Genomic DNA, 16025 nt, shown 5'->3' with positions numbered 1-16025 from the left:
TTCATTATGTTTCTAACTAATAGTGTTATGAGATGCACCTAACCTGCCAGCTTTCGAGGTTTAGATGCACTAACTCTCCAGAGTATGGATAGCTGGTGTGGTCCCTTTGAAGGTTGAAAAACTGCCCCATTAATTAGCAATCATGTTTTTGGAGCCAAGAATTCAACATTTAAAGAGCACCTGAACGGAGCCTCAGTGCTCAATCACAAACTCAACTAGAGATATCATTTAGTGTTTTTTTTTTGTGCTCAGCTCTCATTCCAGTTTCATACCGTGACTTGATCCTTGCCTCGGATACCTCAACACTTGGTCCGTAACCATCCTTCACCAAGGTCTCTCATCACAAATAGTTCTCAACCAAATTTGTTTTTAACTATGTTAGTCAGCTTTCAAACCAGGAAACTTATTTCCAAATCTTTTACCAATGAAAATTTTATCAGTTTACCACCACAAGACAATCTTCAAGCTTTCCCTTCTAAATAAATGTGGGATCCCTGCTACAAATATCACTGTAAAGAGAAAGATTCCACAATCCGCTATCTAGTGAATAACCAGTTTTTTTTTAGTGGTGTTGCTATGGAATGAATATTGTTGAATTAGCCAGTAAAACTATTCTTTTCTACTTAGTCTGCACTTTCTCTGTAACTCTAAAACTGAATTCTGCATTCTTCTTCTGCTTTTCTTTTGTGCTGCCTTGATCTAGTTCTATTTTGAAATGATCTGTGTAAAAACATGCAAAACAAATTTTTTCACTATATCTTGTCATATATGACAATAATAAACCAATTACCAATATTGTTGGATATCCACCTGCAAGAATTTAACTCAGCTTAAAAGATTCATTCAAGAAAACTGTATCTACAAAAGAATCTCTGCACTGCACTGTACTGTCTCGTACTGTGTCAGGGCAGCATGCATGCTTGAGCCCATAGGAGGGTCTCACTAATGCAGAGGGAAAGAATTATAAATTGGGTTAATTTAAGACATTTAAAGGATTTGTAAGCAGAAAGAGATTAAACTAGAAGTTGAGTTAAATGCTGCAAAGTAATTGTAAGATCCAAACAGCTTTTATGTAGGAAAATTCAGCACATGTAAACTATCCAACAGGTTTTTATAGAAAACCGAACCAGGGCAGATTGGAATCTAATCAAAGAGTTCAGTATTCATTTTTTTCTCTGACAGATGTTGGGAAACTCTTGGAAGTATTAATATTGTGTTTAGTCAACTATTTCTGTGAGAGGTGCCACAATGCATGTCAATAGAAACTGTGTTGTAATGCAGAATATTGAACACTTATTAGCTATGCTGTAACTACAACAGTGAAGATGCCTGAGAAACTATAGCTTAGCACACACTATCATTAAAGGCTGGAAAACAATGACAAATTTAATATGATTCCCTCCACTTTCACCAACAATTGCTATCATAATGGAAATTGATTTTTTGATTGGGGCATGTTAACTGGATTAGAATCCTCCTGTGCAGATTACTGTATGAGTTGACCAAATTGGCTGATCTTTAAAACTTTCATTCAACACCATGGATGAGACCTACCTGACTGTGACTTGGGATTGTTCTCTGATCCCTGCAGACCTTCTAATGGAGCAGGGTTGACAGGCTGAAACATGTAGCTATCATTGGGCAGCGAGTGTGTGCGGCCAACGAAAGGTTTCCTCACAGTGAGAAGGTTCTTCTCTTGGATCTCCTTCTTAACCTCATTTTCTTGAACCTCCTCAGCCTGCAGGGGAGAAAAGAAGTTGTCAGATTCATGGGGCACAGGCAACAATGACACTTGAAGGAAGCTGAGCTGCAGGTAATGTAGAACACAATCATGCACAAGGTCATCAATGCAACAAAACGACCTACAGTAACAGCAACAGAGACACAATGAAAAGACAAAGTTCAAAACATTTGAGCAGAAATGTTCAATCATTTAGCTGTAAGACAAATGGATCACACGGAATCGCAACAGACACAGTGTTTTATAATAGTCGGCAATCTGCACAAAACACAAACCATGACAATGCCAATTCTATCAGTCATTTGCTTCATGCAACATCACAACTTCTTTGCATATGTGTAATATTCCTCATTATGGAATACAACATCTTCAAATAAATCATCAGAAGCCATTTTTCCAGGAATCCATTTAAGTCACTAACACAAACTAATCAGCTGTTCTACACATTAAGAAATGTAAGCTTGATGTCAAAGGAGAATTATTAAAAATAATATGTCAGTTAAAATCACAGATCTAAAAATATGGGCAAAATTTTATCTTGTTTTTGATACTACACCTAATATTTAGTTCTACTGAAGCTAAATAAGGTTGCTCTATTATTGTTTAATACTTCCATCCATGATGAATCTCTGTCCCTGCTTGTGCTGTTTCTTACTTTTTAATTAGTGATATTTTAAGTAAAATCTGAAACTGCACGAGGTAAAGGGGAGATCAAGGACAGAAATAGGTTTAAATCTGGTCTATTAGCTTAGAAGAAGTAACATTTTAACCTCAGTTCAACAACCTCCTACATTGACAGTATAGCCCTATCTGAGACAGAACTGGGAGCTTCAATAAGCTGAGGCTCAGAATCATGAGACCAAAGCCATTTGGGAGATGTCCAAGTAAACCATCAGTAGAATGGCTGATTCTGGCATTATCCAGAATGGCTGGGTGGGGATAGCTTAAAAACTATTTTCCTATAGATATTCAAAGCTTGAAATTCAGCTTGTTAAATTTTTTGTCATTGTTTAGATAATGCTTCCTCATTTTCCTAGTGTATTGGTAGCTGCCAGCTTACCTTATCAGATAAAATAAACTTCTTTGCTGTATGTAATAGATATACTATATTTTTCTATTTGTAAGACCATAGTACTTCATTCTCCCACTCTTTCACCATTATTAAACATTGTTATCTCAATCTACGTTTTAGATATTACTACTACCTCTATATTCTAGATATAATCTCTATTCTTTCTTTCTCTCTGTTGGAAAGGTGTATCCTGTGGTACTGCGAAGGTTCCAAACTATTTCAAAGATGAAGTCACATGTCCTTTCCATGTAGACACTGCTCTCATTAGAGTTACCCATACGTCCCCTGGATTGTAAATTTCGGAAGCTGTCCCGTTTTTATTCATAGGAATTTATTCAAGGACATGTTCCTCAACATATTATCTGAATGAACAATTCTGGCATTCTTTGGAGTTAACTCACTTCTGTCCTCAACGTAAGTTAAACTTCTGGGGAATAGTTCCACAAACAACATATATTTTTCCCTACTGGATCCACTTAGCTGTCCCTCTTTGAAGGGGGCAGAGACTGGCTACCTGACTGACATCACTCCAGCCTGACCTCATTTTCTACAGACCACTCTAGGTACTCCTTCCCTGTAAGTGGATAAACAAGGCCTCCTGTCACAACACTACAACTCAGAGAAGAACACACTTGGGATGATGGACGAGAATGTCTTAGAGTAAGAGTGTGGGCATTAACCTCAGCAGTCGTTTTTAAAAAATGTTCTTCTCACTCATTAGCCCAGGGGGTGAAGCTCAAACCTCAAATCAAGTCAACAGCAAATACACAGATATTAAAAACAAAGCGTTCTTTGTCTTGACAACCCAGATTTGGAGCAAACAATGCATAAATTCTAAATACTTGCAACAATTTCATTGTCCTTTTTGTTGAAATTATCCCACTGTAGCGTATCTGTGCAACAGGATTATCAGGAAGAATTGCATCTACAAAATGGGGAATAGTTTTTCATTTTAAACAACCTGTTAGCTCATGATAAATCAGCTTCCGGCATCAACATTGCCCATTAAACACATGCTTTTGCATGAGGCATGATAGGAATAGTATCCATTGTCATTGGTACCAGCTGGAACATAGCACAACTAAATTTCTGTTTCACTCTGCCACAGGAGACAGTCAATGATGAAATGACACTGACAGAAGCACATCCAGCAGAGACGAACAAACGATCCAGAAATGTTGGCTTGAGAAAAAGAATTTATTGCGCAACAGATGAAAGCATTAGTCTACACATTAGCCTGAAAATGTCAAGTGCTTTGGCAAGGAGAGGAGCAGATGGGTTTATATATAAATCAGGGCCAGAAATACTCTTCCTTTGTGCATTTCCCATCAAATGGAATGCATAATATCACAGAATTCATTTGATATCCACAGATCATTCACTGTGCTGTTTTGACTCCAGTTTGAAATGTCCAAAGTTAAATGTTGATGGGCTTTAATGCATGTAATCCTACCCTCCATTCTGTTCTTGTAGTAATGGAGAATTACACAATGTACGTTTCGCACAATTGTATCTATGAGTGCAGGACCTTGCTAGGCTGATACGATTCAGTGTTTGGTACAGGAATCAATTGTTTTAACTTTATTTTTGTCACCTTTCAGATGGACAATTTGGAGCTATGACCTTAGCATATATAAAGATTATTTTTCTAAAATCACATGTTTTTTTTGGAATGAATATTGTTTGTCATGTGTAAGAACTTTATCAGCAGGTATTGAATGGCAGAAGAAAATTCTTCACCCAGGACTTGAGAGAGATTAGTTCATCTCAACAAGGGTACTTATGGCTATTGTATCTATACCCTGGCTGCTCAGATATATGGTGTTCAATGAGTACTTCCTGGAGCTTTGAATGATCATTGAATGAAGATGAGTTGGGCTTGTCATCAGATGTCCTGACAATATCTTCCCAAGACTTGTGGCTGTAGCTCATGCAGTCGTTTGAGTGAGATGAGGAAGAACAATTAGCATGTGAGAGACGAGAACTAAGCACAAAGTCATTGCCTCAGGAGAAGAGTATGAAAAACCTGGTATTATTTTTCTTTCATATGGGATCTGAGGCCGTTGTTGGTGGACAATTGTCAGAACAGCTTAAATGTCAGTAAAAGTGTTTTAGAGGTGGGGTCTGACCAGCAATTTCTTGGCAAGGACTGTTCTGTTATACTGTGAAAGAAGAGATGTCTGTCATATCATGTAACTCATACTACCTTATTACATCATGTGTGTAATTATATGCAGTGTATCCTCAAGGCCTCCTCTCAATATGTTCACATTTAACCTTTCAGCAACTATACCTACTCTAACTTCACTAAGACTGCTAATAAAATGTTGATTCAAAATGTTCTCAAATCTGATGGGAAAGTGTATCTCTGAAGATTAAAGACATCAACATTTACAATCAGCTTTGAGAAGAAGTCTTCTCATTGTTATGAAACTATTTAAACTGCACAGGCTCCCAAGCAAATCATGGGCCTTATATACCTCTTTATAACCACTCTATGAGTTCCTGCTTGATAAGCCTTCATTTGTTAATTTTTTTTTTGCTCTAAGAATCATTTCTCTTCCTTTCCTACCATTTTCAGAAGAGTGAGCTAATACTTAAGAACAAATCCTTTACTTTTCTCACCTTAGAATCCTTTTACAATCTTTCCAGTGTATTTATTCCCCTCCATCCTGTCATGAAGGGCAGCATCTGATTCCCAAATGCAAGATTGTGCAATGACTATCAGCCTGTTATTCATCTACAGTAGTTATAGAGATCAGTCTAAATTTATTTTGAATATACACTGCAAATAGCTTCACTTATTGGTACTTCACCAATAACATAGGGACACCTAAGCAGTTATTGTTCCCTTGTATTTCTCATTTACATGCTATCATGGCAGTCTCTTCTACAAACACATCAGTTTCTACATACGCAGAGATTACAACTAGCTCTATTTCATTATGATCTCTTTTAAAATCTACACTGTCTTTAGACCATTAGGTGGCTTAACCAATAGTATTACAGTGCAGAAATTGTCACTAAAGTCTATTTACTATTGCATCATTATTTCTTGCAACAGTATTTCTATAAAGATGGTGTCAAATATGACTTGGTGATGACCTTCAGATTATATATAACATTAAGGCCATCTATTTCCAGTTCCATGATATCACTCAATATAACTCCTGCCTCATTTCATCCAATGCTGAATCCAAGATCCATGACTTTATTACCTTGGACGTGCTTATAACAAAACATTACTGGATAGTCTTCCTTATTTCATTCTTTGTAAACATGAGTTCCATCCATGATTCTGCTACCTGTTGTAGTAGCCTAACTTAAAGAGTCCTGTATCTGCAAAAACACATGACACTTAACATGCTAACTACCCTTCTTATTTGCAACCAACCTGAGCCCTACAACTTTCAGAGACATCTAGCCTCTCCAATTCAGTTCCCTCGACCAGCCAAACTTAAATTGCCACACTGATTGCAAACTTATTTCAACATGCAGGACTCACTCTGCAGTTTGAGAGAGAGAAGTTACACAGGCATACCAGTATTACAGTGTACATTAAAGGGAATTACAGAAGAGTAGAACAGAAGCTGCCTAAAATTGATTGGAAGGAAACACTAGCAGGGACGATGGCAGAACAGCAATGGTTGGAGTTTATGGGAGCAATTTGGAAGGTGCATAGATACATCCCAAAGATGTAGGCATTAGTAATTATGCTTCAAGAATCATTAGAATTTGGAATGGTTCTGGAAGAATGGAAAATTTCAGCTGTCACACCATTCTTTAAGAAGGGAGGAAGGCAGAAAAAAGGGAATTATAGGCCAGTTAGCCTGTCTTCAGTGGTTGGGAAGATGTTAGAATCCATTATTCAGGAAGAGGTTTCAGGGTACTTGGTAGTGCATGATAAAGTAGGGCAAAGTCAGCATGGTTTCCTTAAGGGGAAATCTGGCCCGACAAATCTACTGGAATTTTTTGAAGAAATAACACGCAAGATAAACAAAGGTGAATCAGTGAATGTTGTTGGGATTTTCATGTAACAAGGTGCCACATGTGGCTGCTTAACAAGATAAGAACCCATGGTATTACAAGAAAGATACTAGCAGGAATAGAAGATTGACTGACTGACAATTTGGAGAAGGAAGGCTGAGAATCGGAGCGGGAATGCGGCAGGAGCCATTTTGATTTTTTCTTCTCATTGGAGTTAAGAGAGGCAGGACTGCGCAGGTGTGTGACGTCGGGCAGTGAAGCGCGGAATATATAAAAGGAACACAGCCTTATACAGTGGGCAGCGTCGTTTTGTGGGCAGTGGAGTGAGCCGGGAGCAGAGTGAAAGCTTAAGGGCTTGGCTCAACGGGCGAGGCAAGGTAGGTTTAGTTTCCAAATTTTCTTGTTATTTGAGGAAAGGGGGAAGTATGAGTGTGAGGGCAGCTTGTTGTTCTCGGTGTCGGATGTGGGAGGTCCTGGAGTCTCCTAGCCTCCCGGACGTCCACATCTGCACTAGGTGAGCCGAGCTGCAGCTCCTAAGGGACTGTGTAAGGGAACTGGAGCTGCAGCTCAATGACCTTCGTCTGGTCAGGGAGAGTGAGGAGTTGATAGAGAGGAGTTACAGGCAGGTGGTCACACTGGGGCCACGGGAGGCAGACAAGTGGGTCACGGTTAGGAGGGGGAAGGGGAAGAGTCAGGTACTAGAGAGTACCCCAGTGGCTGTACCCCTAGACAATAAGCACTCCTGTTTGGGTACTGTTGGGGGAGACAGCCTACCTGGGGGAAGCAACAGTGGCCGTGCCTCCGGCACAGAGTCTGGCCCTGTAGCTCAGAAGGGTAGAGAAAGGAAGAGGAAGGCAGTATTAATAGGGGACTCGATAATTAGGGGTCAGATAGGCGATTCTGTGGACGCAGTCAGGAGACCTGGATGGTAGTTTGCCTCCCTGGTGCCAGGGTCCGGGATGTTTCTGATCGTGTCTAAGATATCCTGAAGTGGGAGGGTGAGGAGCCAGAGGTCGTGGTACATATAGGTACCAATGACATAGGTAGGAAAAGGGAAGATGTCCTGAAAGGAGAATATACGGAATTAGGAAGGGAGTTGAGAAGAAGGACTACAAAGGTAGTAATCTCGAGATTACTGCCTGTGCCACGCGACAGTGAGAGTAGGAATGGAATGAGGTGGAGGATAAATGTGTGGCTGAAGGATTGGAGCAGGGGGCAGGGATTCAGATTTCTGGATCATTGGGACCTCTTTTGGGGCAGTTGTGACCTGTACAAAAAGGACGGGTTGCACTTGAATTCTAGGGGGAACCAATATCCTGGTGGGGAGATTTGCGATGGCTACTGGGGAGACTTTAAACTAGAATGGTTGGGGGGTGGGAATCAAATTGAAGAGTCTAGGAGAGAGGAGGTTAGTTCACAAACAGAGAAAGCCTGTACACAGTGTGTAAGGGAGGACAGGCATTTGACAGAGAAGAGGAGCACTCAGACTGAAGATGTAGGGGAGAAGGAAGAAAAAGATAATAAAGTTGTTTGCACCGTTAGGGATAAACAGAGAGGAAGAGGTGGGGAGTTTCTTAAATGCATCTATTTTAATGCTAGGAGCATTACAAGAAAGGTGGATGAGCTTAGAGCATGGATTGATACCTGGAAATATGATGTTGTAGCTATTAGTGAAACATGGTTGCAGGAGGGGTGTGATTGGCAACTAAGTTTTCCTGGATTTTGTTGCTTCAGGTGTGATAGAATCGGAGGGACAAGAGAGGGAGGTGTTGCATTGCTTGTCAGAGAAAATATTACAGCAGTGCTTTAGCAGAATAGAGGGCTCGTCTAGGGAGGCTATTTGGGTAGAATTGAGGAATGGGAAAGGTGTAGTAACACTTATAGGGGTGTATTATAGACCACCTAATAGCACAAGGCTGTAATTGTGGGAGATTTAAATTTTCCACACATAGACTGGGAAGCCCATTCTGTAAAAGGGTTGGATGGTTTGGAGTTTGTAAAATGTGTGCAGGATAGTTTTTTGCAGCAATACATAGAGGTAGCAACTACAGAAGGGGCAGTGTTGGATCTCCTGTTAGGGAATGAGATCAGTCAGGTGATGGAGGTATGTGTTGGGGAGCACTTCGGGTCCAGTGATCACAATGCCATTAGTTTCAATATAATTAGTGTAGTTAGTGTAGAAATAGCAGGGGCTCTGACAGAAATATTTCAAATATCGTTAGAGACGGGGTACATATAGGTGCCGGAGGATTGGCGTATTGCTCATGTGGTTCCATTGTTTAAAAAGGGTTCTAAGAGTAAACCTAGCAATTATCAGCCTGTAAGTTTGACATCAGTGGTGGGTAAATTAATGTAAATTATTCTTACAGATGGTATATATAATTATCTGGATAGACAGGGTCTGATTAGGAACAGTCAACATGGATTTGTGCGTGGAAGGTCATGTTTGACAAATCTTATTGAATTTTTTGAAGAGGTTACTAGGAAAGTTGATGACGGTAAAGCAGTGGATGTTGTCTATATGGACTTCAGTAAGGCCTTTGACAAGGTTCCACATGGAAGGTTCAATCGTTAAGTATTAATATTGAAGTAGTAAAATGGATTTAATAATGGCTGGATGGAGATGCCAGAGAGTAGCAGTGGATAACTGTTTGTCAGGTTGGAGGCCGGTGACTAGTGGTGTGCCTCAGGGATCTATACTGGGTCCAATGTTGTTTGTCATATACATTAATGATCTGGATGATGGGGTGGTAAATTGGATTAGTAAGTATGCAGATGATACTAAGATAGATGGCATTGTGGATAATGAAGTAGGTTTTCAAAGCTTGCAGAGAGATTAAGGCCAGTTAGAAGAATGGGCTGAAAGATGGCAGATGGAGTTTAATGCTGATAAGTGTGAGGTGCTACATTTTGGTAGGAATAATCCAAATAGGACATACATGGTAAATGGTAGGGTATTGAGGAATGCAGAAGAACAGAGTGATCTAGGAATAATGGTGCACAGTTCCCTGAAGGTAGAATCTCAAGTGGGTAAGGTGGTGAAGAAAGTTTTTGGAATGCCGGCCTTTATAAATCAGAGCATTGAGTATAGGAGTTGGGATGTAATGTTAAAATTGTACAAGGCATTGGTGAGGCCAAATTTGGAGTATTGTGTACAGTTCTGATCACCGAATTATAGGAAAGATATCAACAAAATAGAGAGAGTACAGAGGAGATTTACTAGAATGTTACCTGGGTTTCAGCACCTAAGTTACAGAGAAAGGTTGAACAAGTTAGGTCTTTATTCTTTGGAGCGTAGAAGGTTGAGGGGGGACTTGATAGAGGTATTTAAAATTATGAGGGGGATAGATAGAGTTGACATGGATAGGCTTTTTCCATTGAGAGTAGGGGAGATTCAAATGAGGACATGAGTTGGGAGTTAAGGGGCAAAAGTTTAGGCGTAACACGAGGGGGAACTTCTTTACTTAAGAGAGTGGTAGCTGCATGGAACGAGCTTCCAGTAGAAGCGGTAGAGGCAGGTTCGATTGTGTCATTTAAAAAAAATTGGATAGGTATATGGACAGGAAAGGAATGGAGGGTTATGGGCTGAGTGCAGGTAGGTGGGACTAGATGAGGGTAAGCGTTCGGCACGGATTAGAAGGGCTGTGATGGCCTGTTTCCGTGCTTTATTGTTATATGGTTGGCTGCCGGTGACTAGTGACATTCCACATGGATCAATATTGGAATCACTTCTTTTTACATTATATATTAATGATTTGGATGACAGAATTGATGGCTTTGTGGCCAACTTTGCAAATGATATAAAGATACGTGGAGGGGCAGGTTGTGTTGAGGAAGCAGAGTGTCTGCAGAAGGACTTAGACAGATTGGGAGAATGGGCAAAGAAGTAGCAGGTGAATACAGTGTTGGGAAATGTGTGGTCTTATGTTTACCAGTGACTCCTGTAAGGTCTGGAAACCTCTCGCAAAATTGTTATTATTTCTCTCCTTTGAAGCTTCTTAAACCTATCTTCAACCAAGTTTTTGATTATCTGTTATCATATCATGACTTGTTGTTGGATGTTAATTTTAATATGTTAACACTTTTGTGAGATGTTACACTATGTTAAAGATCCAAGTGTCATTCCACATACAGTAGATACTCAGTACAATGGATCAACCAAATATAAGAGCTCAAGTTATTATACTAGTAGATTGGTTTGCACATGAATAATTAAGCTTGTGGACAGCAGAGAAAAGGACCAACAATGTCAGCATTCAGGCAGTGCTTGAGTAAGCTCTGAAACTGGCAGGCAAATTAACTAGTGATAATAGATAAACTTTTAACTGTAGCATCTCCATTGTATAACTTAACAGGTGCACTGGATGCCTAGGGTGCTCTATCATGGTCATCTGAAAGCCATTCTAATGAGGAGAGACTGACAGATAACTATCATCAGAAGTAAGACACCAAAAAATAACTGAATTGCATTCCTTTCTTGATACAGAGATCTGAGACTGTGTATACTTAAACTTCCTTTCAGCAGTCTTTCCAAACAATACTAACAGTGATTGCAGAATTTGGAATTAACTTTTCTGAACTGCAGCACAATTAGACTTTGATCTGGTGATTTCATGTAAAAATTTACAAAAAAGGTGATGGTGGTTAATCACAAGTTGTACCCTATGTGTTTCTGGAGATGCTTTCAGACCTCCTGGGAATGATGACTCATTACTTCAGTTCCTAGAATGACAAAGAGGTGGAGGCTGTGCAAGTTTTGATGTTGTCCAGTCCTTGGGAATGTTATTTTAACTATATAACATTAATTAAGTGGTAGAGTATTTCGAGCCCTGGTATAAGCAGAATACTGGTGTAGAATATGTACATTGCTTTCCAGTGTATTTAGTAAGAATACGTTTGCATCATCGGGCAAAGAGTCATCTGTCAGTGCTAACGACCACGATTTCTCAGACTGAATATCAGACGTCAGAGAAACAGCCTCCATCTCAGCTAGAGGGATCTAAACAGGGAGAGATGACCAGTTGTAAGAAACTAGGATAACAGTTCACAAATGGACTTTACACCTCAATAGACTGCACACTCACTTACCAGAGGTGAGTACAACCAGCTTGTATGCACTTAGCACTTGCGACCTGAACTGATTTGCTCTCCCTCTTTTATACAGCTCACTACAGCTGCAGTGCATTCAGTATCACTTACCCCTCTCCCAGTTTCCTCTCCCTCCACATTCTCTCTTGGAACTGCTGATTCACACTGGAGTAGTTGCACGTATGACAGCAGCTCCAGATTTCTCAGTCTTCATTATTTACCCTGTGCAACTCCATGGGTTCAAGGGGCCATTATTACTGAAGTGTTATTAGTACTATCAAAGGGACTGTTCTGACTTAGTTGTCTGCAACTCATTTAGGTAATTCATCTGTTTAACTTAATTGTGCAATGAAACCATTTTTTTTGCTGCTCTTTCAGTGAGGAACTTTATTTCTCTTTGTTTTTCCTACTTGCAAAATCTAGAGCCAGAGATTTCTACATTTCCTGAGATGAGTTAGATCACCCCTATCAGTCGGACGACAATAGCCTGGAGTATCATACACAATTCTCTTGTTATTTGGAAGATAAATGGTTCTGAGGGAGGTTGGTATGGAGGAGGGGTTTGAGAAGGGTTCAGCTGGGGAAAACATAACAGATACAATAGGGAGAAATAAAGGAGCATTTTGGATAATGATAAGGAAAGTGAACTAGCAAAGTCAGAATTTAACAATAGGAGCGATTCAAAATACAAGGTAAATTCAAGGAAAAATGGTAAAAGGGCAAATATATGAGTATTGTGTCTGAAAGTCTAACACAACTGTAACAAAACAGATTAACTAACAGCAGAAACTGATTTTTACATAATCGCTACTGGAGAGGTTTCTGCCTCCTGACCAAGCTTGTGAATTAAATATTCCAGGGCACATGATGTTTAGAAAGGGCAAACAATATAGAAAAGAAGTGGTTAAATAGCTCTCATCATGAAAGGTGATTGTAGTGGATCCAGAGGAACAGGAAGTGGAATGAATATATATGGTGATAAGAGATGCCCAAGGGCAAAGAATATTGGTTGGAATGGTTATAAGCCCCCAAAGCAGCAATATAATTGGAAATTGGACAGAGAATTAATCAAGAAATAAGAAAAGCTTCTTACAAGAGTAATGTAATAATTATGGAGGACCTTAATCTTTATTCAAATTGCGAAAATCAATTTGTAAATAGTAATTTGGAGGAAGGTTATGTAAAATTTATTTTTTTAATAATTCTTTAGAACAATAAGATTTATTTATTTACTCAGATAACACAAAACAAATCATGGAATCAACTAGGGAACACACTAGCAGACCTCAATTGAGACATAAGTCAATGTTAACGAGAAATCCTCCAAGGAAAATTGACCACAATATTATTGAATTTTATCTGCAGTTCAGGAGAGACACCATTAGTCAGAAATTGGAGCTACAATAAACCAATTACATAAATGGTCAAGTTATACTAGTAAATTAAGATGATAAAGTTTGCTACTTGATAAGCAATTGCAGTTGTAGAAATATTAAAAAAATTATCGAAGGTACATTCCATTAAAAAAAATTCAAGAAAGATGTGATTTGTTTGTAGCTAACTCAGAGGATAAGAATAGTAATATGGGGGAACAGAGGAGCACTTTTAGCAATAGACTAAGACAACTGCGCTGCTCCAAAGAGCGCTATCTGAGGTAACTCTTACACTCAGCCTCATGGCTCAAAAGTGAGTCAATCTATAGCTAGGGAAGTAACGACCCCTCCTGTAAGAACGTTAATGACCTCCGTTTACCAAAGGTCTATTTACTACACCCTGCTATTGTGGGCACCCTGTGCAATACTATACAATACTACCATCACTTCTTATCTGGATGGTGTGAATGTGCCCCCATTATTGTATAATATTATGGTAATTCTTACACTACTTTCTTATCAATGCGAACGTGTAAATCTTGTACATCTTATTTTTAAAGTCTTATTTTATTCTTTCTTAACTTCTCTTCTGATATTGTAATGCTACTGTGATACTATAATTTCCTTTGGGATTAATAAAGTATCTATCTATCCAGTAGTTTAAAGAGCCTCATAACATTGCCATAACAGTCAGTGACAGATTAGAGAAAGCTGTAGGAAGCAGCAAAAATATGTAATCTAAAATATATGAACTTCACAATGATGTAAAAAGGAAGAGAGAAAGAAAAATAATTTAGAAAGAGATAAATTTCAAAGCTTGCAGAGGGATTTGGACCAGCTGGAAAAATGGGCTGACAAATGGCAGATGGAGTTTAATGCGGACAAGTGTGAGGTATTGCACTTTGGAAGGACAAACCAAGGTAGAACATACAAGGTAAATAGTAGGACACTGAGGAGTGCAGTAGAACAGAGGGATCTGGGAATACAGATACATAATTCCCTAAAAGTGGTGTCACAGGTAAATAGGGTCTTAAAGAGAGCTTATGGCACATTGGCCTTTATAAATCAAAGTATTGAGTATAAGAACAACACACACAAAATGCTGGTGGAACTCAGCAGGCCAGGCAGCATCTATAGGGAGAAGGCTGTCGACATTTTGGGCCGAGACCCTTCGTCAGGACTCGGCCCGCAACGTCGACAGCCTTTTCCTTGTAGATGCTGCCTGGCCTGCTGTGTTCCACCAGCATTTTGTGTGTGTTGTTGTTTGAATTTCCAGCATCTGCAGATTTCCTCGTGTATTGAGTATAAGAGTTGGAATGTTATGGTGAGGTTGTATAAGACATTGGTGATGCTGAATTTGGAGTATTGTGTGCAGTTTTGGTCACCTAATTACAGGAAGGATATTAATAAAGTTGAAAGAGTACAGAGAAGGTTTACAAGGATGCTGCCAAGACTTGAGAAGCTGAGTTGCAGAGAAAGGTTGAATAGGTTAGGACTTTATTCCCTGGAGTGTAGAAGAATGAAGGGAGAGTTGATAGAGGTGTATAAAATTATGATGGGTATAGATAGAGTGAATGCAAGCAGGCTTTTTCCACTGAGGTTATGGGAGAAAAAAAAGAGGACATGGGTTAGGGGTGAAAAGGGAAAAGTTTAAGGGAACATTAGGGGGAACTTCTTCACACAGAAGAGTAGTGGGAGTGTGGAATGAGCTGCCAGTTGAAGTGGTGAATGCAGGCTTACTTTTAACATTTAAGAAAAACTTGGACAGATACATGGACGAGAGGGGTTTGGAGGGATATGGTCTAGGTGCAGGTCAGTGGTACTAAGTAGAAAAATGGTTCGGTACAGCCAAGAAGGGCCAAAAGGCCTGTTTCTGTGCTGTAATGTTCTATGGTTCTAAATACACAAATTAAGACAAGGAATAAAGAGAAGGCTGAAGCCCTTTCCAATAATTTTGTATCAATCTTCACTGCAAAAGAAATAACAAATATAATGACAAAGAAGAATTTTATTCCCCCTCACTTTTGAGAAATTACTTAAGAAGTAAAGGGAAGTTAAAGAGCAACAAATGTTCTGGGTCTGATGGGCCTACTTACTTCCTTATTACTATTACAATACAAAAGTCCTAAGGTTTCATACTGGCTCCAAATAGAGAAAAGCCATTTCCATTCTCCTTATTTCCCTGTAGGCCTTCAACACATTCTCTCACACTCCTATCAATTCCCCTTCCCTTATTTTGCCAATTATCTACACTACTGGGTAACTTACAGTGGCCAGTAACCTACCAGTACATCTTCGGGCTGTGGGAGGAAATTGGTGCATCCAGAAGAAACCCATGCAGTCACAATGAATCTGCCTCTCAATTCCACATGAAATGGCCACATAGATGGTGTACAACTAATAATGTTGAAAATTTCTCTGATTCTGAGTCATTCACAGAAAATTGTAAAATAGAATATGTAATAATTTGAGGAAGGAGAGGAAGAGAACAATTTATCTGTTAGGTTGAAAATTTTCCTCTTCAGCATAATGCTGGAATGCATCACAAAGGATAAAAGAACTGGAAACTCAGAAAAATATAACGTGATAAGGCTGCATCAACATTGTTCAATAGATGGAATAGTGTCTGAAAAATCTAAACAAAGTTTTTGCTGATGTAACTGACAGGGTAAGCAAGGAGAGACCAGTGGATGTAATACATCTGGATTTTCAGATGAAATTTGATGAGAAACACACAAGAGCTTACTGGGCAACATACTAGTTT

At 39.3% G+C, this 16025-nt stretch overlaps 1 protein-coding gene across 2 annotated transcripts in view; it reads right to left on the bottom strand.

Annotated features, from left to right (window-relative positions):
• cacna1g (calcium channel, voltage-dependent, T type, alpha 1G subunit) overlaps window positions 1-16025 on the bottom strand; it is a 315144-nt gene that overhangs the window by 20874 nt on the left and 278245 nt on the right. The window contains exons 35-36 of one of the 2 annotated variants that reach the window (XM_073026745.1): window positions 11665-11799; window positions 1555-1738 (exon numbers count right to left, since the gene is read on the bottom strand). In XM_073026745.1, coding sequence (XP_072882846.1) covers window positions 1555-1738; window positions 11665-11799 — 319 coding nt within the window. The remainder of the gene's footprint in view (window positions 1-1554; window positions 1739-11664; window positions 11800-16025) is intronic. The other variant, XM_073026746.1, reaches the window with a different exon arrangement.

The sequence above is a fragment of the Hemitrygon akajei genome, chromosome 22 (assembly GCF_048418815.1).
Source record: "Hemitrygon akajei chromosome 22, sHemAka1.3, whole genome shotgun sequence".
NCBI lineage: Eukaryota > Metazoa > Chordata > Chondrichthyes > Myliobatiformes > Dasyatidae > Hemitrygon > Hemitrygon akajei.
The sequence above is the reverse complement of the archived record's forward strand: the minus strand, read 5'-3'. Positions and strand labels throughout refer to the sequence as shown.